Below are 22816 nucleotides of genomic sequence, written 5' to 3' on the forward strand. Positions count from 1 at the left end.
CGCACACTGTGAACCAGATTCAGGGAAATCAGCTGGACACAAGAGAAACAATCCAAGTACTATCGTCGCTGCTGCCGCTGCCGCATGCTTATACCCGGCGACAGGCCTAGCCCATCTTCTGTTGCTTCGACTTGCGGTCCATGCTCACGCGACTCAAACAACAGCTGAACCACCTCTTCTCCTCATCTCCAAGATCATTCGCAATGGTAGAACCCTAATAAACCCCCTTGCTGCCACTGTCTTACGATCTTGTAGGCCGGGCATTCCGGAAAGACCTTCATCGGAGCCATAGACAATGGCACGACGAGCACTCGATTCCTCATCTTCGACCCTGCGGGCAACCCAATAGCCGAGCATCAGGTCGAGTTCAAGCAGATATACCCACATTCAGGGTCAGTAAGCTTGGTGCAGTGGCAGGATGATCGGAGCTAATATGTTGCTTGCAGCTGGCACGAACATGACCCCCTCGAACTCGTCTCCTCGACAGCCGAGTGTATCGACAAGGCCTGCGAAAAATTCGAGTCAAAGGGCTACTCGCTCTCGGATATCAAGGCCGTCGGTATTACCAACCAGCGCGAAACAACCTGCGTCTGGGACAAGAAAACCGGCGAACCACTATATAACTCAATCGTATGGACCGACACGCGGACGCACAACATGGTGCACGAGTTCAAGAGGCGCGACGGCGCAGATAAACTCCAGGGTCTTTGTGGTCTGCCGCTCTCGACGTACCCTTCGTCGACAAAATTGCTATGGCTCTTGAAACACGTTGAAAAGGTCAAGCAGGCGTACAATGAAGGCAGACTGGCTTTCGGCACGGTCGACTCTTGGCTTACATACTGTCTGAATGGCGGTGCTGAGGCCGATGTCTTCGTCACGGACCCGACCAATGCTTCTCGCACGGTAAGGGGCTCCCCTGAAGAAAGCTTGCGCCTCCTTTTTTCTCCATGTGCTAACGCTGGTTCTGTGTAGATGTTCATGAACATTCACAACCTCAAATACGACGACGAGCTCATCTCCTTCTTCGACCTCGATGTCAAGACGCCCAAACTCCATCTCCCCAAGATCGTCCCGTCCTCCGACCCCGAAGCCTACGGCAAGCTCGCATCCACCAAACTCAAAGGCACGAAAATCACAGGCTGTCTTGGCGACCAGTCCGCCGCGCTCGTCGGACAATGCGGGTTTGCACCCGGCCGCGCAAAGAACACCTACGGAACCGGCTGTTTCCTGCTGTACAATGTAGGCGAGAAGCCCGTCATCAGCAAGCACGGTTTACTCGCGACCGTCGCGTACGATTTCTCCTCACAGGGTCTCAAGCCCGTGTACGCGCTCGAGGGCTCTATCGCCGTGGCCGGGTCTTCTATACAGTTCCTTCGCGACAACTTGGGATTCTTCCCCGATAGTCCCCAAGTGTCGGAGCTGGCGCGCTCGGTGCCAGATAACGGCGGACTGGTTTTCGTGACCGCGTTCAGCGGCCTGTTTGCACCGTACTGGTACGACGACGTCAAGGGCACGATCTGGGGTATCACCGCGTACACAAAAAAGGGCCATATTGCGCGCGCGACCCTCGAGGCGACGTGCTTCCAGACCAAGGCTATCTTGGACGCCATGGAGAAAGACGCGGGAGTCAAGCTCAAGGAGTTGGCCGTTGATGGCGGCATGAGTAACAGTGATTTGTGCATGCAGGTGAGTTTGCGCCGCTTGCGGCCATGATCCATACCTGTTAATCAGGCATACTGACAGAACGTGTCCAGACACAAGCCGATATCATCCAGATACCCGTTGACCGGCCCAAGATGCGCGAGACGACCGCTCTTGGCGCAGCCATTGCCGCAGGGTTCGCCGTCAAAGTGTGGAAACATCTTGACGAGTTGAAAGAGGTCAACTCTGAAGGACGTTTCTTTTTCAAGCCGCAGGTCGGCCAGAAGGAGAGTGATAAGATGTACAGGAGGTGGAGCAAGGCCGTCGAGATGAGCAAGGGCTGGGAAGATGAGGAAGACTACGAGGAGGAACGTAGCAAGAAGGAAGTGGGTAACTTGTAAATGTCGTGGTGACACTGGGAATACCCTTTTATACTTATCAAAGTAGGTGAATGAATCTCTTTGTATCAAGACATATCCTTCTTGCTTTTGTGGGAGTCGTCAGCCTCGAACTCCTCTATTCGCATCTCCCACTCCTTTCTCAAGGATTCCATTTTCTTCCACACATCTGCACCGAGTGCGAGGAAATTGTCAACATCCTCCTTCGTCGCATCGACTGAGCCCGTTTTTCGTCCAAGCTGACCACCCCACCATCTGTCTTTGAACGCGTTGCCCGATCCATTGATGCCCCAGCCTTCAACTTCCGTTACGCGAACGGAGGACCGACCTAGCCGATCAATCGCAGAACCCCATTTACAGGGTCCACCTAGGTTGCCCGTGGCGGACACCGCTTTGGCTTTGATCTCGGCTTGCGATGCAAGAATGAGCCATGACATTGAGGCAGCTCCCAAATAGCTCGTCACATTCGCCCAAGGCGATCCAACCCAACGTGCGAGGTAGATGCCGAGACGGTAGCATTCGTGTATGATCCAATAAAGACTGATGATTGTCGTTGTGCAGATACCCGGATGTGCCAGAAGAAAACTCGGTTCCGACTCTTGCGACCGAGGTTGCAGCTGCTCTTCGGAGTCAGACGATGTAATATATTCTTTGACCAAGCTTCCTGTTGCGGGCTGGTGTACCGAGCTCAGCGCCAGGTAGTCAGTCAAGCGCTTAGTGTGCTCGTAGGCTGCGGAAGACTTCAATCCTTGATGGTCATCTGGGTTGTAGTGGTGTGCTGCAGCTTCCACGGAAGAGATCCATATGATCTTTCCTGGGGATGCGGAGTCGCACGCTCGGAGCAGAGGCATAAGCCAATGTACCAGCATGTAGTGTCCGAAGGTGTTGGCGCAGAACACCTCCCCTAGTATAGGCTCGTCACGAGCAGCTTTTGTGCCTTCTGGGAATTGTGGTTTTGTCACGAGCCCGACCAGCCCAAGCTTGAAGGTAGGCCATGTGGTGGCTTGTCTTATATTCGTCAACACCGTCCATATGGCCACGGGCCAGTTGAGGCCTGACCACCCGCCGATTCCTGCATTGAGGACAATCGCGTCGAGCTGCGGGATGTGGGATGCGAGGAGCTTTTGACTTAGGGCGCGAACGGAGAGGAGGTTCGTCAACTCGACGTTCTCGGGCTGGAAGTAGATCTGGCGGTCGGACTTGCTGGGGCCATGCCGGGCAAGGTGGTTTTCGAGGCTTGTAAGGGTTTCGGAGGCTTTGCGAGAGGTTCGTGTGGTGAAGATGATAGTTAGCGAGCCTGCATTGTTGGGTGATGCGAGGAACTCGTCGATGAGACGACAGCAGATGCCTAGACCTAGACCGCTTTAAGCGAGACAACAAAGTCAGTCTGAGATGCTGCTTATTGTGGAGATGCATGCGGTAGGCAATGCGGTGTTGGAAGGATGCATTTCATTACCTGTTCGCGCCTGTTACTAGCACATACTGGTTTGGTGCAGACATGAGCTTTCGGCTCTCATTATCGAGCTGAGGCTTTTGCAATCTGTTGCAGGTCTGGGGAAAGTGGAAATCTAAAATATGGAACCCACGCTCGACAGCGACACGAAATGTCCATGGCGCGACTCGGATGCCCAGGATTGCGGAGCCAGCTTGGAGGCATCGTCAACGTTCTCGACTGCTCGTTCTTAGTTTCCCTCTTCAATCCTACGATACCACATACACCATGCATTTTGCGATTGTTTCCGTTCTCAGCCTTGCTTCCAATACTGTACACGTCGACCTACACCACAATGGAGTTGGGCATGCAAGTTGCAGCGGCGAAGCAGGATGATGCGCCGAATCAGCCAATCCAAATAGACAAGATTGCCGCCTGATCCCTGACGATTCCCCCAACAGGTAAGCTTGATTCAGGACGATCATCCGGTGTCATGTTGGCATGTCTAGCAAAGAGACCGTGACTAGCCTAGACATGGCAATCCTACATCTGGAAATCGTCACTACATCCTCCTTTTCGGGTACATTTATACCGGCAGCCCGACCTCATTTCGAAGTTCTTTCTTTTTCAATCATTGATCTTGATTATTTCGGGTGACACAACAATTGAGGTTTTCGACGTTTACACATCTGCCCCCGACAAAGAGGAAAGATGTCACATGAAAGCAATGCGGCAATGGTAGCCACACAATATGACACAAGCAACCTCGCGCATGAACGCCCCAAATCACTCAGACAGCGATTCAAGCCCAAATATACAGGCCAATTCGCCTTCAAGTTGGACGAAGATGGTTGCATGAAACAACTTCGAGAGCCGAAAGGTCCTGCAGCGACGTCACGCACAGCAAATTCCAGCGATGCAACCGGTATGCCACCGTGCTCTGATGCGTGCAGCCTTACTATCTCTGCAAAACGTCCTGCATCTGACTGTGTCGAACAGAGCTATGGGAAGACGCCTCGTACAACCGCTGCGTGTCCTATTCGACACCTTCCATCAGGCCGCGCTTCCATGTCTGAAGACTCTCATATTGCGACCTCCTCAGATTCTTTGGACGGGATGGGTTTATCTGCCCCACCAACTGCTATGCGCAAGCCTTGTGAGCTCGCGACGAATCACATACCGCAAACCAAGCAGGATGAGGTCCGATCGCTGCTCCGAGTTCTCGAGACCAAACTCACAATGCATGAGCAGTTGGTCCAGGAAGTAAAGGACATATACACTGGTCTTACGGAGGCTCAGCGGACGCTAGTTGCTGAAGCTTATGGTAGGTTGGAGCGGCTTCCAAAGCATATATCGTGCAAGTGTCGGAACTGATGTGTATCCAGATATCGTCCGCAAGTCTGATTGGCAGGCAGCCGCGGCGGCAACCGCGGCTGCCTGCATAAAAGAACTTCTCAACCACTGGGACTTCATCCGCGTGAGCTAAGATGCCTTGGCTCCAGAATCACTCCGCAACTTGGCCAAGAAATACAGGGTACCAGAGCGTATTTGGGAAGATGGATTGAGCGGCTTGATTGAGCATGTCCAAAAGAGAGGCTCATTCAAAGAGATGCAGGAATGGTTGCAATATGGATACAACTACATTGAAGATTTGCGGCAAGCTGCTCCGGATCTGGAGGCGGACTGGATCAAATGCCGCCAGGGCCTGGATGGCTACCGCTGTGCACTCGAAGCAGAAATGCAAAGGTCTATCCGGCTCAAGAAGCGACCTCCGTCGGGCGGCCAATGTACTTCGAACCCATGCAATAAGGACTATGCTCATGCGAGCATGGCATCTACGGCGACGCTCTGCACACTCCAGAACTATATGGACAACAAAATCTACCCCAACGATGCCTGTGGTGGCCGTGTGGAGTTTATCGACCCCAAACTTTTAGACACATTTGAGCCGCATCCTTGCCTAGTCTTCGACAGGGCATCTGCAACCACCACGCCTGGGGAAACCCAAGGGATGTTGCATCTTTCCGAAGATGGGCGAGAAGATACTCCAGCCAGACTAACACATCCAATGACCCAGGAGACGTGGTATGCGCTACGCGCCGAAGTATTGCAAGGGCGGTTAATTATTGGACAGACCTTCACCTTGAACGTCTTCGTCAAGCTCTATGCTGTCCTTGCGTGTATGTGTCTGTTTTCTGCTGAGCAAGTGAGTGAGTGGATTCGGAGGACAGACGGAGCAGATCTGGGATTCCACGGCGTCAGCCTGTCGCATCTCTAAGGATACGACCTACAAGCCGACTATCAGGTACATTGGATAGCTGCGGACTTTCTCACAATGTTTCGATAGAGACGCCAATCTTTGCTACACGAGTTCGCTCCATCTGCTTCCTCCTCTGGCACCAATGTCCTCAAGAGAAAACCGCTTGATGTCAGACGGACCCTCGCTTTCCAGAATGTAACCCTTTTCACATTTGCTGAAGCTGACTCTCTCCTGCTGCACTTCATAGAACTCATCGTACCGCGAATCGAGAGCATCGTGGAGGTCCTTGACGTGTCCTGACGGGTGCAGTACTTCCCAGGGGTGAGTGCACTCGCGGGAACTGCACGTTTTGAGCACCAGGATCAGCGAGTCAAGCCGTGGGAGCAGACTGGACAGCTTGACGGATTTCTGTTGGTCGGCGAATGTGTATGGGAGCGAATGACTCGTGGCATACAGGTTGGTAAGTTCGTAGGGATCGTTCTGTCATTCTCATGTCAGTTTGTGAGGGGCACCAAAGCTGTAAGGAGTGTAGCATACAGTCAAATCATACAATTCGTGCTCGCCACTACACCAGACGCTGTAGTAGAAATTGTATCCATTGCCAATCAGTCGGAGACCCTTGTATGTGTTGTTCCAGTACATCTTGGTGCCGAAGTTGCCTTCTGCCAGCGCGAAACCCCAGTACTCAACGTTGACGTGCTCGTGGCGTGTGTCCTTGGCGGCATCGAGTGTTGAGGCGGTCAGCGGGATTGCAGCGCCGTCGAAGTCTGGGCGCAACTCGGCTCGTGCGAGGGACAGAAACGTTGGTGCGAGATCGGTGTGCGAAGTCACGATGTCGCTGACTCCACCTTGCGGGACACCAGGACCACGGACGATCAGTGGGATGTTGATGTCCTCTTCGAAACCGCATTCTTTGCCGGGCTGGAGTCGATGCTGGCCGATGTGGTAGCCGTTATCGCTCGAGTAGAAGATGTAGGTATCGTCGAGGATATTGTAGGTCTCGAGCTTGGTGATGACATCGTGGACAATCTCATCAACAGCTTGGAGGGCGCGGAGACGGTTGCGGTAGAATTCGTCGTTGAAGTCGACGTTCTCTTGGGTTTGTTTGGGAAGCTGTAAGATCCAGGAGACGCCGCTGGCCTTGTCTGGGTTGAAGTTGGGTGTTCGTGGGATCACAATGTCATTGAAAAGATGCTTGTGTCGCTCGGCGGAGATGGGTGGAGATGTTTCTATCGAATGCTCGGTAAGGTTGTTGCCGAACCATGAATCCGCGAATTTGACGTTGCTGTGCGGAGCGCTCGAGGCGATCGCCAGGAAGAACGGTTTGTCTGCTGCAACTGCGTCGTCGAGAAAGCCGTAGGCCTTTTTGGCCAGGACATCGGTTGCGTATTCGCCTTCATGGCTGACGGGCTTTTCGTGGTTCCGTTGGAAACTGGCGTTCAGGTACTCGTAGGTATGCGGATCGAGCAGAAAGTCTGAGCCCGTGAACCCGGCTACGAAGGGTGAGTCGTAGTTTGTTATGGTGTGAGCGTTGAACAGTTTGCCGGTATAGTAGGTGTTGTAGCCGGCGTCCTGGAGCCAGACTGGGAGCCATGCATCGTTGAAGCCCTGGCTGACAAACTTGGGGTATCCGCCTTGCCTGGAGTCAGTGATGGTGTTGACAGCGGATTACCGTGCATCACGACTCACCGTACGGTGGGTTAACGTCAGTGACATTGGTGTTGTGCGCCGCTTTTCCAGTCCACAGATTGACTCGAGATGGGCAGCAGAGTGCAACAGTGCAGTAATGCCGTCGAAATTGCGTTCCCTTGTCGATCAAATGCTTCTGAACATAGGGCATGTAGGACAACGAGTCCATACGTGCATCTTGATCATCGGTCAGGATGAACACAATGTTGGGCTGCTTGCTATTGTGTTGCGTGCCGTCTTGAAGAATGAGCTGGTCATCCTTGTATACATTTGAGCCAGCATCGGTAAGGGCCGCTAAGCAAAGCGCCGAAACCAACAGTAGCGACAACATGTTGCCCTGGAAGTGTTGGCAAGCACATTTTTCTCAGAGGTTCTTTTGCAAAGCTATATATTTGCCGAGCAAGGATCTCCACCTTGACTTACGTGTTTCGGTTATCTTTGCTCGAATCACGACTTTTTGCATGGTGGTTGAGAATTGCGTGATCGGAATGTACATTGGCGCAACTGCACCTCAGATTGATGACTCGAATTCGTGTCCGTGGGGTTCAAGAGAAGACTTCTCAAATCATATCATCATATTTTCCCCCGAAGCGATGACAATTTGATACGGGACTTCATTGCTTGATATATCATGGCACCGACAGATGAGACGAGTCGACTGCTTCCACCGCTGACCGACGAACAACGACAACTAGCGCAACAAGAATCGACCGTAGAAAATGGCCCAGCCGAATACGGTGGAATAGGAAGCGCCATACGTCGACATTCATCTGCACATCTTCCTCCTTTCCACGAAGAATATCCTTCCTCTGAAGAGCCATCGTCGACACTCGCAATCTGGACGGTGGTACCTATATTACTCATTGGCGTCTTTGTGGCCAATGCCGATGGCTCCCTTGTCATTGCGTCGAGTCAGCATATCGCCTCGGAATTTCACGAGCTGTCCAAGGCATCATGGCTTGTTACGAGTTTCATGCTGGCCGTGTGCGCGAGTCAGCCGCTGTACGGCAAATTGAGCGACATCTTCGGCCGCAAGGCTAATCTAGTCGTATCATATGTCTTCTTTGCCGCAGGATGTTTTCTGTGCGGCATTGGCCGTCAATACTGGCATGTCCTTGCCGGTCGAGCCATCTCAGGCATCGGAGGAGCCGGTATGACTGCGCTGGTCTCGATTATCATAGCAGACATGGTACCAGTCCGCAGTGTTGCCGCCTGGAGAAGCTATGTCAATGTGGCGGCCACTCTTGGACGTTCTCTTGGAGGACCTGTTGGAGGCTGGCTCACAGACACTATTGGTTGGCGGTGGTCTTTCTACGGCCAGTGTCCATTGACACTCATCGGCCTGCTTTTGATTCTGTGGAAACTCCCGCACAGAACTAATCACACCAGCAAGGATGGAACGCAGTCCTTCTCGGAGAAGCTTCGCAGGGTGGACTTCGTTGGCGCCCTGGTCCTTGCTGCTGCCATCTGCGCATTTCTGCTTGTTCTGCAATCCTTCACGAATGACATGCCCTGGTACTTCGCCCTGGCTGCCGGCTTGTCTTTCCTCGCCCTTATCGTCCTCTTCGTTGTCATCGAACGCCATTGGGTTTCCGAGCCCATTGTTCCGCTCGGTCTCATCATCAGAAGAGATACGCTGACGCCATACATGATTGCTGGTGCTCAAATGGCGGCACAATTCGCCATGTTCTACTCGGTTCCGATATACTTCCAGATAGCGCACTACTCGGTCTCGGCTGCAGGTCTGCGTTTGGTACCAGCTGTCGTCGGCAACGCCATCGGCGGTCTGCTGTCCGGCTACATCATCTCGGAAACTGGTCGATACAAGGCGCTGACTATTCTAGCAAGCGCAGCAGCTTCAATTGGATACCTGTTGATCCTGATACGGTGGCATGGTACCACACACTGGGCTGAACTGATCTATTTCTCGCTTGGTGGTTTCGGGTCGGGCATTATTCAATCGACCAGCTTCGTCCATTTGGCTGCCAGTCTGGATCAAAGCGAAATTGCGATTGCAGGAACCATTTTGTACTTGGCTCAGAACATCTTCGTGCTGGTCGGCATTCAAGTCGCGACGGCGGTCTTGCAGGGTCGTCTCCGGGTGTCCTTGGAACACGACTTGGGTGATGTGAAAGACAGAGCAAAGGTTCGTTTCCCGTCAGAGCTGAGTGTCTATATATACTGACGTCAGTCACAGATCATTGAGCAAGCAATATCCAGCATCGACTACATCTGGGATATGCCTCCTTTGGTCAGGAAGCTAGTGGTCCGGGCCTACTTCAACAGCTTGACATATTCATACGGTAAGCAGGACGACCCCTATCGTCTGTGTTGGTATGTCTGCTGACCCGTGATAGGAGTTTCAATAAGCTTCGCTGTCGTGGGGTTGTGTATTGGTTTGACACTGAAGGCTCGCAAGTTGTAGTTGATGAGGCTATGTGACGAGCGTCTTCCCAGAAAAAGTGACACCGTCTGATCGGGCGCATATCAAAGACTCAAGGCCGAGCTCAAGCTGGTTCACAACAGCGGATACCTCGACAGCAACATAGGGGCACTGTACGGCAGAGCTGATGGCCTCCTCTCTGCCAGAGGCCAACGCTATATCGTTGTATGTGAAGGCCTCTGGGATGACAATAAGGATGGTATCGATTTGAACCTGACCAGCTACAGCGGTCAGACTGTGCCACTTTTTCTGGAAACAAGCTCGGTGACTACGAGAACAGCCCTTGCACTTTCATATCCTTACCATGCTAGTCATGCAGAGCTCTGAAACTTGCTACTGCCTGTACTATTCCCGCAACCAACCCCAGGAAAGATACCAAGAGTCCAAGGCCTCCAATGATTATGACAGCCCAGAATGTGTACCACTGTCCACTGTCTCGTTTGTCTGCCCACAGACCCCGTATCCCACCCGGTTTCTGGCTATCCATGTATGCCTTCAACTCTTTGAGCCGATCTCCCCAGATAAGATACCTCTCGAAAGGCTGAGTCGGCAGGAGTATTTTGTCTGCATTCTGTAGATGATATTCAATGTCACTGACCCGTGGGCGCTTTGGGTGCAAGAACCAAGACAAATCTTTGACTACTCGTTCTGACAAGTTTCCTTTTTCGTCTCCATAGCAGATCTTGAGCCAAAGAGGGGCGGGAAGTCGACCATATTCTCTTACATTCTCCTTGTACGTATCTCGATGTGAGCGAAAGAGCAGGGAATAAGTATCCGAGAGCTCGTCGAAGACGGGACTTCGAAAGAGGTCCCACTGATGGCAGGACTTCGCAGTGTACATATTGTGATACTGCTGGCATCCCACACTGCAGGGCCTCGTTAAGCCTTAAGTCATCACTTACGGTGGGAATGGGTCACTCACTGGAACATTGGGCTGGCCTGGATCGAGAATCCAAACCAGAATATTTGCAGCGTTGCACTCCCCACGTCCAAGCGTAGGTGTTGATCGAGAAATTCAGTCCACTCGATCCTAAGCTTGCCGACGTCTCGTAGAAGCTCCAGGCTCATCTCAACGACCGGAAGCTAGAGTCTTGACACCTGGGTGGCTGTTGACCATCAGCAGTATGGTAGTGAATGGAGTTACAAAGTGTCGACACCTTCATGTTTCGAGCCCCGAAAACAGAGTCAATTGGCCCCACTCGGCGAACAGGAAGGGAAGTCCAGACGTTCATGAGTCTCAGTGCCAGGACCAAATCGCTGACATTATCTCGAAACCCTTCGGTGTCTTGTTTGTCTGGTTCCTCGAGGACCTTGAACCGATAACATTGATCTAGCGCTTGACCGACGGTTACCTTATCTCCCCAGTATTCTCCTTCTCTCCATGGGCCATAGCTGTCAGACGCACCCTCAGAGGGCTGCAGGTCTAGGAGTATCGTCAAAATGCGTAAAAGGGTCACATCTTTGGAGCCAGTCATGTCAACTGCTGCTCCTGTCTGAACCTCCGGGAGGCGCATGCCAACGAGGGCAACTCATGGAGCCAGGTCAAGAATGCCATGGTGACGAATCTCCAACGTCGAGGGAATATAGCTACTGTAAGACCACCACCATCGAGACAGACCATAGTATAACTCCTTTTGCACTTCGAGTCGCAGTTCAGAGTTCTCCATGTAGTGACGGATGATGGCAGGGACGTCTTGTTCGCTGGGATTTGCATCCGTTCGCGATTTCGCAACGCGATATCCCCTGGAAGTGAGCTCCCAGTCAAGGTGCTGAAAGGCTCTCCAAGGATCCAGCATCGTGTCCTCATTGCGAGTGGTTGCCGTACAAAGCCCTATCATAATTCAGCACTAACTTCACGATTCACACATGAGTAGACAACAGACTCTCAAATTCCCGGAGATTTTGGGTCTTTCGACTGGCAATCTCTTCTGGCGTGGCGATGATCACTCTGGATACATTTTCCTTCTCTTCATCAGCGGTACAACCTTCCACGGCAATCTGATCGACCGACTTCAACGTTGTTTGCATCTCTTGAGGGACATTTTGCTTGTCGTTTTCGTTCGATATTGCTTGATCTTCGACTTCAACAATTGACTGTACCACTTTGACAGAATCAGCCAGCATCTGAATGAGTTGTATGAGTTCTCGGCGCGGTATCAGACGTTTTGTTGTCTGGGAGCCTGGCGCTTCCGCCTCGGTCTGGGCCTCGAGATCGGCCATTCCATCTGGTTTCCGACACTATTTCGCAGTGTTCGTGGACAGAGATCTCGTGTCCCATGTGCCGATTGAACGAAAAGGCAGGCAGAATTTTACTTGTTCCATGACGGGGACCTTTATGAAGATCAGGCACTGTATAGAGCGGTGTACAAGTGCTGACCTGCTGGGGTTGTAGCGAGGCTTAGAGGTCGCGGGTGAATGCCGGTTGTGGCGGAGCGATAGGGGCTAGGGGGCGTCCTAGGCAACCTAGGGTCTTATCTACTACAGCCTTGTCACCTATATCAATAGAAAATTCAAGGAGATTGGTGAGGCTCTGCGAGGACTGGCGGCAAGATGATTAGTCAAACCTCACCTAAGCCGCATCATCTCGGCGTGCCTATACGGACTTAGGGCGCTAATGAACGTACCCAGGTACAAGGTACTAAGGTTGCCAACCACCTTGTCGCCACCCCCACCTTGTCGCCAATTTTATGAATTCGCATATTGTTGTAGCAAAGGGTAGCCACTCATGCATCCTGACGATAGAGAGTCTATAACTTTGTATGGGGATTGCCTATGAACCTACCGAGTTGGCTATATCGTAGATAATATCTCTACTAGGTAGTGCGCTCAATAACACTGCCGTATCTTCCTTCGTGTACCCCCTACCCTATATAACTTCGATCGTATCCTAGATACGCTTTTTATCTTGCTTTTTAAGTCTCTTTGATACGGCTCGCTCCTCGTCCTCTAGTACGTGTTTCCTAATAGTTAAAAGCTTAGTTAATAGTACTTAATAGGCGCTAGAGACCTCGTAATAGACTCTATTTAGTTATCGTATAAAAGCCTTACTAGATCGACTTAATCTTGCCGCTAGTTCCTTGTTTATCTTACTATACTCGTGCGTATCTCGTGAGGGGTAACTATAAGGCCGTTTAGAAGGTAAGATCTCTAGCGTAGTGTATCGATATCGTAAAACTTAAGGTATATCGAGTACTTTTCTAACGTTAATAGGCTAAAGGCCACTACGGCGCCAACTCGTATTAATATATTAAGTTATTATATCTAATTCCCGTATAAGTTAATATAGTAAGTTAAATTAAGTACGATTCACTTACGTATCGCCCGCGACAATATAGCTCTTAAGGTATTTTAAATAGAATATCTTTAGCTAACTAAATAGCCCTAAATCGTACGGTTAATAAAGATAAGAGATATAAGGTAAGAGATAAATCAATAGAATTTAATTTATAATATACTCTACGATAAATACCTCTATAGTATAATTACCGTAGTTATTAAGGACAAGTATTCGCTAGTAAGAGGTATTGTCTTAATAACGTTCTCGTCGGGACTATAGGATAAACACTATCGTTAACTACTCGAGCGTATAGTCGTTATTAATCTAGCCCTTCTCTATAAAGCCCTAATACTAGTTAGGGCACTCGTTTAACGGTAGAAATCAGCAATTAAGTAGTTAATAGTGTAATTTGTCGCGGTGAATAACAAGAGGCCGTATCGTATCGCTAAAGGTAGAGATCGCCTCTATAATCGATACCTAACTCGTAGATTCACTAGCAATTAATATCGAAGGTCCTATACGTCGATTAAAGACTATAGACTCTTTCTATAAGTAACTCATTTAAAAGCCGATCTCGTCTATATTCTAGAGATCCTCCGGACGTATATTATAGCGTGAAATCGTCTCGTCGAGGTACTAAAACCAATTCTCGAGTATACTAGGGATAGCCGCTATTATACGACTCTACTCGAAAGACCTATTACGACTACGCTTAAGATTAGGATATCGATTCAAGAATCTTGAAATCCAGTTCTTATCGAGGCGTATATTAGGCTCTCTTTAACGCGCCAGTACCTACGCGATAATAGATAATTAAGTAGTATTAACGGGCGAGTATTGTAGCTAAGAGTCCTTTATATATTAATATAAGACCTCCTCTTATGTCCTTAATAATCTAACATTTTTTTACTCTTCTAAACCGCGTAGTACGCGACCGTCGCGCCTGTCACGGATCGTCGATCGTGGTGTGATTGTACACTTTGCGGCTTACGATACGTTGCGGAAACGGCCTTCCTGAAAGAGATCAAGGGCCCGTGATGCCCTATCCATCTTAAATAGAGACGGCGAGGGCAATTGGTTGATATATATGAGAGTTTAGTTGACAGGTGGGTAGGAAGGACATCAAAATGCGATTGGCGACAAGGTGGGGGTGGCGGCAAGGTGGTTGGCAACCTTATATTATGCCCACAGTCCAACAATACAGGGTCTTACTGGACCCCTGTCATTTTTCGAACCACTCCAACAATATTGTGCACCGAAACCTGGCTTAGTTTCCCTCATTTTGGACTGAGTCATCTGAGGTTTAGAACAGTACATTAGCAAAGCTCTTGTCGTTGTTTTGACGTACCTTCTTCACGACAAAATGCCGCAAAAGGTCGCTGTTGTCGGTGCTGGAATCATTGGCCTTGCTTCTGCCCTTCTACTCGCCGAGGAAGGCCTCAAGGTCATTGTCATCGCCAGAGATCTGCCAGGAGATGGCGGCATTGGCTGGGCGAGCCCCTACGCGGGTGCCACGCTGATTCCTCCGCCAGAAATGGGTCAACAAGACATGGCCAAGGAGTCAATCGCCTGGTATCAGAGGCTCGCCGAGAAAGACCCCAGCAGCGGTGTCCGCGTATGTTTCTCTTGTGCTCTTTACTGCAACATTATGGCTGAAATAGTGTGGGTCAGACCGTTACGGCAACAGAGTACTTCACAGATCGAGACACCGACGATTCGATATGGTACAAAGACTTCATCCCGAATTACAAACTACTTCCGCAGGCTTCGCTACCACCTGGCTGTAAGGTCGGATATTCTTTTCAAACATGCCTGGCAAATCCAGACGTCTTCCTTCCGTGGCTGAAAGAAAAGCTGGAAAGCCTGGGAGCCAGGTTCATTCGCAAAGAGATCGAATCGTTACTGGAAGCCAGAGAAATGACTGGTGCTTCGATCATTGTCAACGCTTCTGGACTTGGAGCAAAATTGCTCGCTGGCGACGAAGCTGTGGCGGCATATCGGGGCCAGACGATGTTTGTTAAGAGCGACTACGACGAGGTCAAGCTGATTAATGGTCACGAGTACACCTATGTCATCCCACGCATGTACTCTGGAGGAGTCATTCTAGGAGGCATCAGCCAGGAAGATAACATTGATGGGGCTGTCAATACAGGGCTGCGGCAGGACATCCTGCGCAGGGTGAACAGGATGACTGGAAACGCTTTCGCCAACATCAACCTGGAGACGGATGCGATCAAAGATATGGTTGGCGTGCGGCCTGGGCGTAAAGGAGGGATCAGGGTTGAGCGTGATGGCAGCATCGTTCATGCTTACGGGTTCAAGGGCGCTGGCTACGTTTACTCATTTGGAGCTGCTGCCCAAGTGAAGCGTCTAGTGCTTGAGACGTTGCAGACCAAGCAGGCCAAATTGTGATAACTTTCATGTATCAGCTCTTTTCCTGACCTTCGAAGCACTCACGATCACGGTGTGTGTCGAGTGAATTCGAGTTCGATGTCTGCTTTGACATGGCTATGCGTCCCAAACAGGCCACTCTTGATACCGCTTTCGGCAAGCAATTCCGACCAACACCGATCAAGCGACAGGAGGGATGTCCAAACCTCTCAGGGTATGCAATTTGAGAAGTTGTCTCCGGATAAGAACGAATGATAAGCATGCATTTCTTGTCGGGGCCACCGGGCTTTACCTTCTGCAACGCTCATCTCCGTACGCAATGATAACAATGCAGGCGCCCCGCAGCAACCGACGGCGTCGACTGCCTCATGAAGGATGCACTTCAGATAACATTGGAGCTGAACACGGTCATGTTGGAGCCTCGCCGAGACCGCCTGGCCAAGTCGAACCGTCTCCAGCAGGACAGTCACGTGCCACCAGTGATATACGTACCCAAGCTGAAGTCATTCCAGTCGAAACAGCAGGGCATATTGAGGTTCGCACTACCACAGCACAGTTCTCGCAAACGACACATCACAACCCGTCAAGATGATCTCCCAACCTACAAAGGCAAATGTCCTCCTCGTTGGTAGCGGTGGTGTAGGCACAATGGGTGCCTACGCCCTGGAGACCGGAGGCAAGGCTGAGGTCACCGCCGTGCTGAGATCGAATTTCGATGTGGTATCCAAGCAAGGTTTCTTCATTGACTCTATCGAGCACGGAAACTGTATCGAAGGCTGGAAGCCAACAAAACGTGAGTCCTGCCCGAACTTCCGAACCGAGTGAAGGTACTCAACCTGACTAACTCGCTTCAGTGGTCAACAAAGTCCCAAATGTGGCGGAAGAAGGCATCAAACCATTCGACTTCATCGTGGTAACCACGAAAAACGTTCCCGATGTTAAGCCAACCGTTTCCGAGATCATTGAGCCGGCTGTGACTCCAGGCCACACTGTCATCGTGTTGGTCCAAAATGGGCTGAACATTGAAAAGCCCGTCGTCGCCAAATATCCGAGCAACGCCGTACTATCGGGTGTCTCATTGATTGGAGCGACCGAGACCTCTCACGGCAAGATTCGACACGACGACAGCGATGCGGTCAAGGTTGGACCGTACAAATCACCAAATGTGAGTCTGGAAGAATCCGAGAAAGCTGCCAAGGAGTTTGTCGACATCTATAACGCCTGTGGTAAAGTCGATGCACAATTCGACACCAACGTGCCATTCACGCGATGGAGGAAGTTGATCTACAATTCGTCTTTCAACTCGGTAGCCACGATACTACGTATGGACACCACTCGGATGAGAATCTCGGAGCACGTCATCGATACCTTGATCCGGCCAGCCATGCTGGAAATCAAGGCTACTGCTAAAGCTGCTGGTGTTGAGTTGCCGGAGGATATTGCAGAGGTCATGATCAGGATCGATCCCAAGGACACTTTCTTCAAGCCGAGTATGTGCCAGGATATTGAGAAGGTATGTCGAGGACTTCCCCTCCGATATAACGAAGACTAACGTGGTCCAGGGTAACTATATTGAGTTTGAGAACATCGTAGGGGAGCCAATGCGCGAAGCAGAGAAGCTTGGAGTAGCTACGCCAGTGCTAAAGACAATCTATGGCATTTTGAAAGGGTTGCAGTGGGAGACGATGGAGGCCAAAGGACTGGTTGTCCCCAAGTGGCATGAAGGAAGCTTGTACGGCTAGAACTGCACTCCCATTAGAATTGTATAGAGCATACTGAGGGGGCCAACAGAACGTTCACCACCCAATACGCCTCTAATACCCCCGAACTCTCTACCCAGGCTTGCCAATGCGTAACAGTTGCCATGACTGTTGAAAGAGGAACTGATTTGTTACATAGGTGGCGACGTGATGATTGGGCGAGACGTTGCTCTGCGTTCGAGATCGGATCCTGCAGCGGTCCGAAACCATTATTTTACTCGAAGACCACGAGTTGTCGGACCCCAATAAGAGTATCTCTCGTTCCACCGGAACTGCCGTAAGGCCATCTCGATATCAGATGATCATTCGCGCCCTTTGCTTGATCAATATACAGCCTTATCACAGTGCTATGCTCATTGCCGCCAGCAGTCGATCAGCGCCGAATACTATTTATGCATGTACCCGCAGTTCTCCGCACCAGGGGTCAAGCCTGTGGTCGTTCCTGATATCGAGGCGGCGCGAGAAGACGCTAAAAAGGAGCCTCTGATAAGCCTATCCCCACTGTTGACCCACGAAAGAGATCATCACGCAATAAGTTCCCCAACCTCATGAAACCGAGTGCCCAACCTCAATTCACCCAAAATCTTACTGGGGAGGGAATTATCGCCGTCGGATCCCTAGCACTTTCTAAAAGGATCGCTCGGTTCATGTCTTCGCATGGCGGCACCTGCTTTCTCCTCCAGAAAACGCACTAAGACCTTCACAGGGTGCTGGACCTGCCGCGGACGCAAGTTAAAGTGCTCTGAAGAACAACCTACATGCCAACAGTGTGCAAACAAGGGTCTGGAATGCGGTGGATACGGTGTCAGTCTTCAGTGGTTGCCACCAGAGACAGACTCGCTTGATGCCAGCTTGCCTCTGGTTCGCACCGCCGGGTTTTCCAGGCGTCAAATTCTGGCAGGCAAGCGCCATTCATGTTACGTGCTTCTTCTGAGTGCTCATGGTTGAAATGCAGCACCTACGACATGCGTCCTCGATACTGCGGAGATCGACCGGATCTTGGGCCGCATCGATGCCGACCAACCTTTTACGGACAGCAAGGCTGAGACCACCATAGTCCGAGGTCCTTTTGCAGTATTCAGAACACCCTCCGCATCTATCCCGCCAACAACGTCACCATCACCGGCTTCATCATGCATTGCCAAGGACCAGAGCCCAAGTATTCAGAGACTTGCAGACGCCGGAACCTCAGTACTCCGCGATCAAACCTTGCCTGCATTTCATTCTCATAACCTGTCACTGGATCGTTCGCAGGGTCAGGATGATCTGAACTCGACGATTGAAGGTATCACACAATTCCCCAATGATACTAGTACTTGGACGCCTCCTCAAAGCCCTACATCCCAACGAAAACCCCAGTCCCACGGCAAAAGCCCACATTCTAGAAGCACCTCGCTTCAGCAGATTCTGGATTGGTCACCGCCCAAGGACACCACGTTCCACGAGGACGATGAGACCGAGACAGTGTCTTCACTGTCCTGGTCAAAGCCACGCTCGACCTTTCTATCTAACGACGACTGCTTTCTTTTGAACTACTATATTCACAAGGTATTGCGGATATTTTGCATTGTCGACAATGCAAAGAGCCCTTGGAGAACTTTACATCTGCCTCGGGCGCTGCAGAGCTGTGGCGAGTCGAGCGCGCTAGGGGCAACGTCTTACACCCGCAACTGCCTACTGCATGCCCTGCTTTCGACAAGCGCCTACAGTCTGGTGAACAACTTGAGACTTGAGGGACGAACCGAAGACATCGACAAATGGTCGAGGAAGGCACTGCAACTTCGCTACCAGGCTATCGGCCTGCTGAGGGATGCTGTGGATCACGACCTTCATTCAAAAAACAGGCCGAAGTACAAAGAGCTTCTGGCAACCATGCTGTCCATGGTGACAATCGATGTAAGTAAAGATACGCGGGAGTATCAACCCGAGCTAACATTACCGTAGGTTGCTTCCGGCGATACAGGCACGTGTGGCGTACATCTGAAAGGCTGCGAACAGCTCATTCGCAGTGCAAGAAAGAGCAAGACAAAATACTCGGTCAAGGCTCGAGCACTTCATCGCATTTTCTTTTACCTTCGAACTATTCATGCAAGCACAACGCTCGACAAAGAAGCGTCCGGCCAGAATTCTGAACACGACGACTTCCAGGGAGATCTCGTCGTCGACGACGACAGCTGGCTTGAGATGCAAGAGAGCATGCCCAAAGACATGACCTCTTGTGACTACGTCTACGGCGTTCCTCTAAGCCTCTTAGTGCTCACAAGGAAAGCCATCCGGGTTGTCCAGGCTGTCGCACGGTTCCGGCGGCGTAACCCTGGGTTGCTCTTTTCGGCCAGTCTCTCCAACAAGTGCGACGAGGTTGACGAAGAAATCCTGGACTGGCCAATTGATCACGAACTCTCTCAATGCCCGACCATGGCCCGCGGAGATGACGCTTCAAAAATCGTTTACCACCAAACCCATGCCTTTCATGATGCTGTCGTACTTTACTTCTCGCAGCACGTACGACTCATGCATCATCGGCATCTAAAGCCATATGTCGAGAGCGTTCTGCATCATTTGGAGGAAATCGAGAAAATCAAGGATGGCTCCAATGTCTTCGCAGGGACACTTTTTTGGCCAGCCTTCATTGCTGCATCGGAGGCATTCGATCCGTCCCTACAAGCACGATTCACGACATGGTTCGAACGAGCCAAGATTTACGGATTGCATTCATTATGGGGAGGTAATTCCCTAGTGCGTGAGGTCTGGAACAAAAATAGTTCAGCCAAAGCTCGAGTCACAAGTCAGTGGCGAGCAATTGCCGAGGAGAGACAGATCGAGCTCATGCTCAGCTGATACCTCTCAGAAGGCTCAGGACCAAAAGCACTTCAGATCTCGTAAGTAAAGTACCAAAGTATTCGATCGCACTCTGCAAGGAGGTCTGAGATGGGTGCAAAAGTCCCGAGAATTGCATCCGTATCGCTATCAAAGGTCCTCTTGTATGCAGCCTGTAAACAGTGGGGTGATAGGGGCCTAGGAACTCTCAGCATATCTAGCCCCCAGCCTTACGCCAGCCTACCATGTAGTGTACCCACGTAGCGCACGGGTACTGGGGGTAACATACTTGGCACTGCCCGAGGGTAAGCGAGCCACGTCAAGCTTGGAGTATCGTGCGGTATCTTCCGTACCGACTTCAGATATCACCAACCTGCCAACTGCACCGGCTTCCTTCGCACCAGAATGACATAATTAGTTCTAGACCGCGACTCAATCTGGAGAGCGGCTGAATGCTCGGCTCCATTTGAACGACAACAGCCGTTTTCCATGATCTGCTGTTCTCGAGTGATACTGATCTGGGCCCGATCGAGCTCTTATCTAGACCCGTCCGAATGCGTCCTAGTCAAGCGCAGCCCATGTCGTCCGTTATCTCTAGAACCCCTGCCACATGCCATTTCTCCAGGATACCTGTCGCATGCACTCTTGAAAAAGGGCAGGCGACAGCGGACCAACGAGAATACGCTGATTTCTGCGAGGAACACGCAAGACCTTATCGCAACACGACGACGGTGAACAACGCTCACGGGAAAGGTGCGGCCTGGACACGTCCAAGGCAATGGATCGCCACGCGCTTTATAGTCCCGAAAGCATATTCTTGGGTTATCTTTGACCTTGATAGACGTGATCGGTCCAAAGGCACTATCAGCGGTATATAAGCTGGTAAGAATTCCACCTTGCATTCGACTGACAATCCCTCACCTCATTCCACTCTACCCGACGAAGTTCCTGATATCCCAACCATGGACGTCCATGAGAAGACAACTTACAAGGGCCCCTCGGCAGTCTTTGACAAAGAGACCGCGAGCGACGATGTCGGTGCTGGACAGGTCCTTAGCTACTCTGGCGAGCCGCCCAGCACGCATCGCGGCCAGCTCCACCGAAACTTCAAGGCCAGACATATTCAGATGATCACGCTCGGTGGTTGTATCGGCTCCGGATTGTTCATCAGTACTGGCAAAGCGCTTCACAATGGCGGCGCGGCAGCTATGTTGATCGGCTATACCTTGATCTGTATCATGGCTCTGGCGACCATGAACCTTTTATCGGAAGCCACCTGCATCTGGCCCACCTCTGGTGGTTTCATTGAGCACGCCAACCGATTTGTCGATCCTGCAATGGCCTTTGCATGCGGCTTCACCGAGTGGCTTGCCTGGGTCACTGTCGTTGCAGCCGAGGGAGCAATTGTTCGAGTCATCCTCACGTGAGTGTGCCTGTGATCATGTCAAACCAGGTCAAAGCTGATTGCGAATAGGTACTGGACTGAAGCTATTCCGACCGCCGCCGCAATGACAGTTTACCTTGTCATCGTGTTGGGTATCCACGCCCTGCCCAACAAGTGGTTTGCCGAGTTCGAATTCGGGACCGCCGCATTGAAAGTCATGTGCATGATCATCATCCTTATCACCTGTATCGCGTTGCTCGCGGGCGCTGGCAAGGCTTCTCCTGATCCCCAAGGCTACAACTATACCACAGGTCCTACCTTTCCCAACGGCATGAAGGGAGTGTGCACCACATTTTTGTTGGCTTCGTGGGCAACTGGAGGCCAAGAGATCATGTCCCTGTCTGCCGCGGAAGCCGCCCGACCTCGATGGGACATGCCTCGAGCATGCAAGAATCTGTTCATGCGAATCGTTCTCTTCTACGAGCTCTCCATCATCTTCCTGACGCTCCTCGTGCCATACAACTCGGACAAGCTTCTCGGGACCAGCACCGTCGCGAGCTCCCCATTCGTCATTGCCATGGTCAATGCAGGCATCAAGGGTCTCCCGGATCTGATGAACGCCATTATCCTTCTCGGTCTTTGCGCCATCGGTGCAGAGTCCATGTACGTCTCGTCCCGCGCTATGGTCGCCATGGCCCAGATGGGCATGTTCCCTCGGTTCCTCGCCAACATTGACAAGCAAGGCCGTCCGCGCTGGGCTTTGCTCATCACCGCTGCCTTCTCGGTCATGTTCACTTACATCAATTGCTCCAGCACTGGTGGCGTCATCTTCACCTGGTTCAGTTCCGTCTCAGCCACCGTGTACTTCATGTCCTGGATGAGCATCAGTATCACCAACATCCGAATGCACCAGGCTATCAACGCTCAAGGCGACCCAGTCTGGGTCCAGCCATACGCATGGAAACTCAAGGGCTGGCCCATCACCGCGATCTTCCTGTTCGTCACATCGTTCCTCGTCCTCTTTGGCACGGCCTATGTCTCGCTGTTCCCAATTGGAGGTGCGGCGCCTAATGCTTCGACGTTCTTCGAGACATTCCTTGGTGTACCTCTTTGGATTGCCTGCTACTTGGGATACAAGCTCGTATACAGGACCAAGTTTGTCAAGCCTGCGGAGGCGGATCTTCAGTATGGCCGCCGACCATTGAATGAGGAGGATATTGCGTTCTTCGACCACTACTTCGCGCAGCCCATGTGGAAGAGAGTCTTGTCGTATGTCAGATTCTGAGCGATGGTCATGTCAAGGTTTGTGGAAGATGTATCGTGA

The 22816-nt window shown here is 51.3% G+C and overlaps 11 protein-coding genes across 11 annotated transcripts; 7 read left to right on the forward strand and 4 right to left on the reverse strand.

Moving 5' to 3' along the window:
• Positions 1–39: 39 nt before the first annotated feature.
• Positions 40–2256, forward strand: EDD37DRAFT_330690 (glycerol kinase). The gene is made up of 5 exons (XM_062811567.1): positions 40–206; positions 256–392; positions 447–903; positions 973–1686; positions 1755–2256. Exons 1-5 carry the CDS (start codon positions 141–143, stop codon positions 2040–2042), a joined length of 1662 nt encoding a protein of 553 aa, XP_062671989.1. The 5' UTR covers positions 40–140; the 3' UTR covers positions 2043–2256.
• On the reverse strand, positions 2108–3539 carry EDD37DRAFT_648550 (3-keto steroid reductase; the record flags this gene model as incomplete). Its single annotated transcript, XM_062818027.1, has 2 exons — positions 2108–3401; positions 3523–3539. The coding sequence occupies 2 exons, from the start codon at positions 3537–3539 to the stop codon at positions 2108–2110; spliced, it is 1311 nt and encodes a 436-aa protein (XP_062671990.1).
• A 643-nt stretch (positions 3540–4182) lies between these two features.
• EDD37DRAFT_648551 (uncharacterized protein) lies at positions 4183–5749 on the forward strand (the record flags this gene model as incomplete). The annotated part of the gene is made up of 3 exons (XM_062818028.1): positions 4183–4795; positions 4857–4948; positions 4997–5749. The coding sequence occupies 3 exons, from the start codon at positions 4183–4185 to the stop codon at positions 5747–5749; spliced, it is 1458 nt and encodes a 485-aa protein (XP_062671991.1).
• Positions 5750–5833: 84 nt separating this feature from the next.
• On the reverse strand, positions 5834–7751 carry EDD37DRAFT_562260 (arylsulfatase; the record flags this gene model as incomplete). Its single annotated transcript, XM_062813905.1, has 3 exons — positions 5834–6211; positions 6269–7365; positions 7421–7751. 3 exons carry the CDS (start codon positions 7749–7751, stop codon positions 5834–5836), a joined length of 1806 nt encoding a protein of 601 aa, XP_062671992.1.
• Positions 7752–7901: 150 nt separating this feature from the next.
• EDD37DRAFT_330727 (major facilitator superfamily domain-containing protein) lies at positions 7902–10008 on the forward strand. The gene is made up of 3 exons (XM_062811568.1): positions 7902–9566; positions 9618–9723; positions 9778–10008. Exons 1-3 carry the CDS (start codon positions 8052–8054, stop codon positions 9843–9845), a joined length of 1689 nt encoding a protein of 562 aa, XP_062671993.1. The 5' UTR covers positions 7902–8051; the 3' UTR covers positions 9846–10008.
• Positions 10009–10038: 30 nt separating this feature from the next.
• EDD37DRAFT_330833 (uncharacterized protein) lies at positions 10039–11161 on the reverse strand. Its single transcript, XM_062811570.1, has 2 exons — positions 10786–11161; positions 10039–10729 (listed from the first exon to the last, which is right to left on the reverse strand). Exons 1-2 carry the CDS (start codon positions 10929–10931, stop codon positions 10171–10173), a joined length of 705 nt encoding a protein of 234 aa, XP_062671994.1. The 5' UTR covers positions 10932–11161; the 3' UTR covers positions 10039–10170.
• On the reverse strand, positions 11162–12350 carry EDD37DRAFT_330832 (uncharacterized protein). Its single transcript, XM_062811569.1, has 3 exons — positions 12241–12350; positions 11747–12194; positions 11162–11694 (listed from the first exon to the last, which is right to left on the reverse strand). Exons 2-3 carry the CDS (start codon positions 12081–12083, stop codon positions 11393–11395), a joined length of 639 nt encoding a protein of 212 aa, XP_062671995.1. The 5' UTR covers positions 12084–12194; positions 12241–12350; the 3' UTR covers positions 11162–11392.
• A 1980-nt stretch (positions 12351–14330) lies between these two features.
• EDD37DRAFT_330843 (FAD dependent oxidoreductase) lies at positions 14331–15559 on the forward strand. The gene is made up of 2 exons (XM_062811571.1): positions 14331–14755; positions 14812–15559. Exons 1-2 carry the CDS (start codon positions 14504–14506, stop codon positions 15550–15552), a joined length of 993 nt encoding a protein of 330 aa, XP_062671996.1. The 5' UTR covers positions 14331–14503; the 3' UTR covers positions 15553–15559.
• Positions 15560–15956: 397 nt separating this feature from the next.
• Positions 15957–17431, forward strand: EDD37DRAFT_330845 (putative 2-dehydropantoate 2-reductase). The gene is made up of 3 exons (XM_062811572.1): positions 15957–16324; positions 16386–17044; positions 17094–17431. Exons 1-3 carry the CDS (start codon positions 16120–16122, stop codon positions 17271–17273), a joined length of 1044 nt encoding a protein of 347 aa, XP_062671997.1. The 5' UTR covers positions 15957–16119; the 3' UTR covers positions 17274–17431.
• A 517-nt stretch (positions 17432–17948) lies between these two features.
• On the forward strand, positions 17949–20129 carry EDD37DRAFT_607690 (putative C6 transcription factor; the record flags this gene model as incomplete). The annotated part of the gene is made up of 3 exons (XM_062814988.1): positions 17949–18152; positions 18279–19187; positions 19236–20129. 3 exons carry the CDS (start codon positions 17949–17951, stop codon positions 20127–20129), a joined length of 2007 nt encoding a protein of 668 aa, XP_062671998.1.
• Positions 20130–20957: 828 nt separating this feature from the next.
• EDD37DRAFT_330863 (AAT family amino acid transporter) lies at positions 20958–22783 on the forward strand. The gene is made up of 2 exons (XM_062811573.1): positions 20958–21531; positions 21583–22783. The coding sequence occupies exons 1-2, from the start codon at positions 21071–21073 to the stop codon at positions 22775–22777; spliced, it is 1656 nt and encodes a 551-aa protein (XP_062671999.1). The 5' UTR covers positions 20958–21070; the 3' UTR covers positions 22778–22783.
• Positions 22784–22816: the final 33 nt, after the last annotated feature.

This window comes from Exophiala viscosa, assembly GCF_022695815.1.
Source record: "Exophiala viscosa unplaced genomic scaffold EDD37scaffold_3, whole genome shotgun sequence".
Taxonomy (NCBI): Eukaryota; Fungi; Ascomycota; class Eurotiomycetes; order Chaetothyriales; family Herpotrichiellaceae; genus Exophiala; species Exophiala viscosa.

What these genes read in the sequence shown, in the direction of transcription:
- EDD37DRAFT_330843 (XM_062811571.1), top strand. Translation starts at nt 14,504, where the DNA reads ATGCCGCAAAAGGTCGCTGTTGTCGGTGCTGGAATCATTGGCCTTGCT. An exon ending in ACCCCAGCAGCGGTGTCCGC is followed by an intron (nt 14,756 to 14,811) that starts GTATGTTTCTCT and finishes AGTGTGGGTCAG; the next exon opens with ACCGTTACGGCAACAGAGTA.
- EDD37DRAFT_330690 (XM_062811567.1), top strand. Translation starts at nt 141, where the DNA reads ATGCTCACGCGACTCAAACAACAGCTGAACCACCTCTTCTCCTCATCT. An exon ending in CTCCAAGATCATTCGCAATG is followed by an intron (nt 207 to 255) that starts GTAGAACCCTAA and finishes ACGATCTTGTAG; the next exon opens with GCCGGGCATTCCGGAAAGAC. An exon ending in CGACCAATGCTTCTCGCACG is followed by an intron (nt 904 to 972) that starts GTAAGGGGCTCC and finishes GGTTCTGTGTAG; the next exon opens with ATGTTCATGAACATTCACAA.
- EDD37DRAFT_330727 (XM_062811568.1), top strand. Translation starts at nt 8,052, where the DNA reads ATGGCACCGACAGATGAGACGAGTCGACTGCTTCCACCGCTGACCGAC. An exon ending in ATGTGAAAGACAGAGCAAAG is followed by an intron (nt 9,567 to 9,617) that starts GTTCGTTTCCCG and finishes CGTCAGTCACAG; the next exon opens with ATCATTGAGCAAGCAATATC. An exon ending in CAGCTTGACATATTCATACG is followed by an intron (nt 9,724 to 9,777) that starts GTAAGCAGGACG and finishes GACCCGTGATAG; the next exon opens with GAGTTTCAATAAGCTTCGCT.
- EDD37DRAFT_330845 (XM_062811572.1), top strand. Translation starts at nt 16,120, where the DNA reads ATGATCTCCCAACCTACAAAGGCAAATGTCCTCCTCGTTGGTAGCGGT. An exon ending in AGGCTGGAAGCCAACAAAAC is followed by an intron (nt 16,325 to 16,385) that starts GTGAGTCCTGCC and finishes AACTCGCTTCAG; the next exon opens with TGGTCAACAAAGTCCCAAAT. An exon ending in TGTGCCAGGATATTGAGAAG is followed by an intron (nt 17,045 to 17,093) that starts GTATGTCGAGGA and finishes AACGTGGTCCAG; the next exon opens with GGTAACTATATTGAGTTTGA.
- EDD37DRAFT_330863 (XM_062811573.1), top strand. Translation starts at nt 21,071, where the DNA reads ATGGACGTCCATGAGAAGACAACTTACAAGGGCCCCTCGGCAGTCTTT. An exon ending in ATTGTTCGAGTCATCCTCAC is followed by an intron (nt 21,532 to 21,582) that starts GTGAGTGTGCCT and finishes GATTGCGAATAG; the next exon opens with GTACTGGACTGAAGCTATTC.
- EDD37DRAFT_330832 (XM_062811569.1), bottom strand. Translation starts at nt 12,083, where the DNA reads ATGGCCGATCTCGAGGCCCAGACCGAGGCGGAAGCGCCAGGCTCCCAG. An exon ending in AAATCTCCGGGAATTTGAGA is followed by an intron (nt 11,695 to 11,746) that starts GTCTGTTGTCTA and finishes GAATTATGATAG; the next exon opens with GGCTTTGTACGGCAACCACT.
- EDD37DRAFT_330833 (XM_062811570.1), bottom strand. Translation starts at nt 10,931, where the DNA reads ATGAGCCTGGAGCTTCTACGAGACGTCGGCAAGCTTAGGATCGAGTGG. An exon ending in CAGGCCAGCCCAATGTTCCA is followed by an intron (nt 10,730 to 10,785) that starts GTGAGTGACCCA and finishes GAGGCCCTGCAG; the next exon opens with TGTGGGATGCCAGCAGTATC.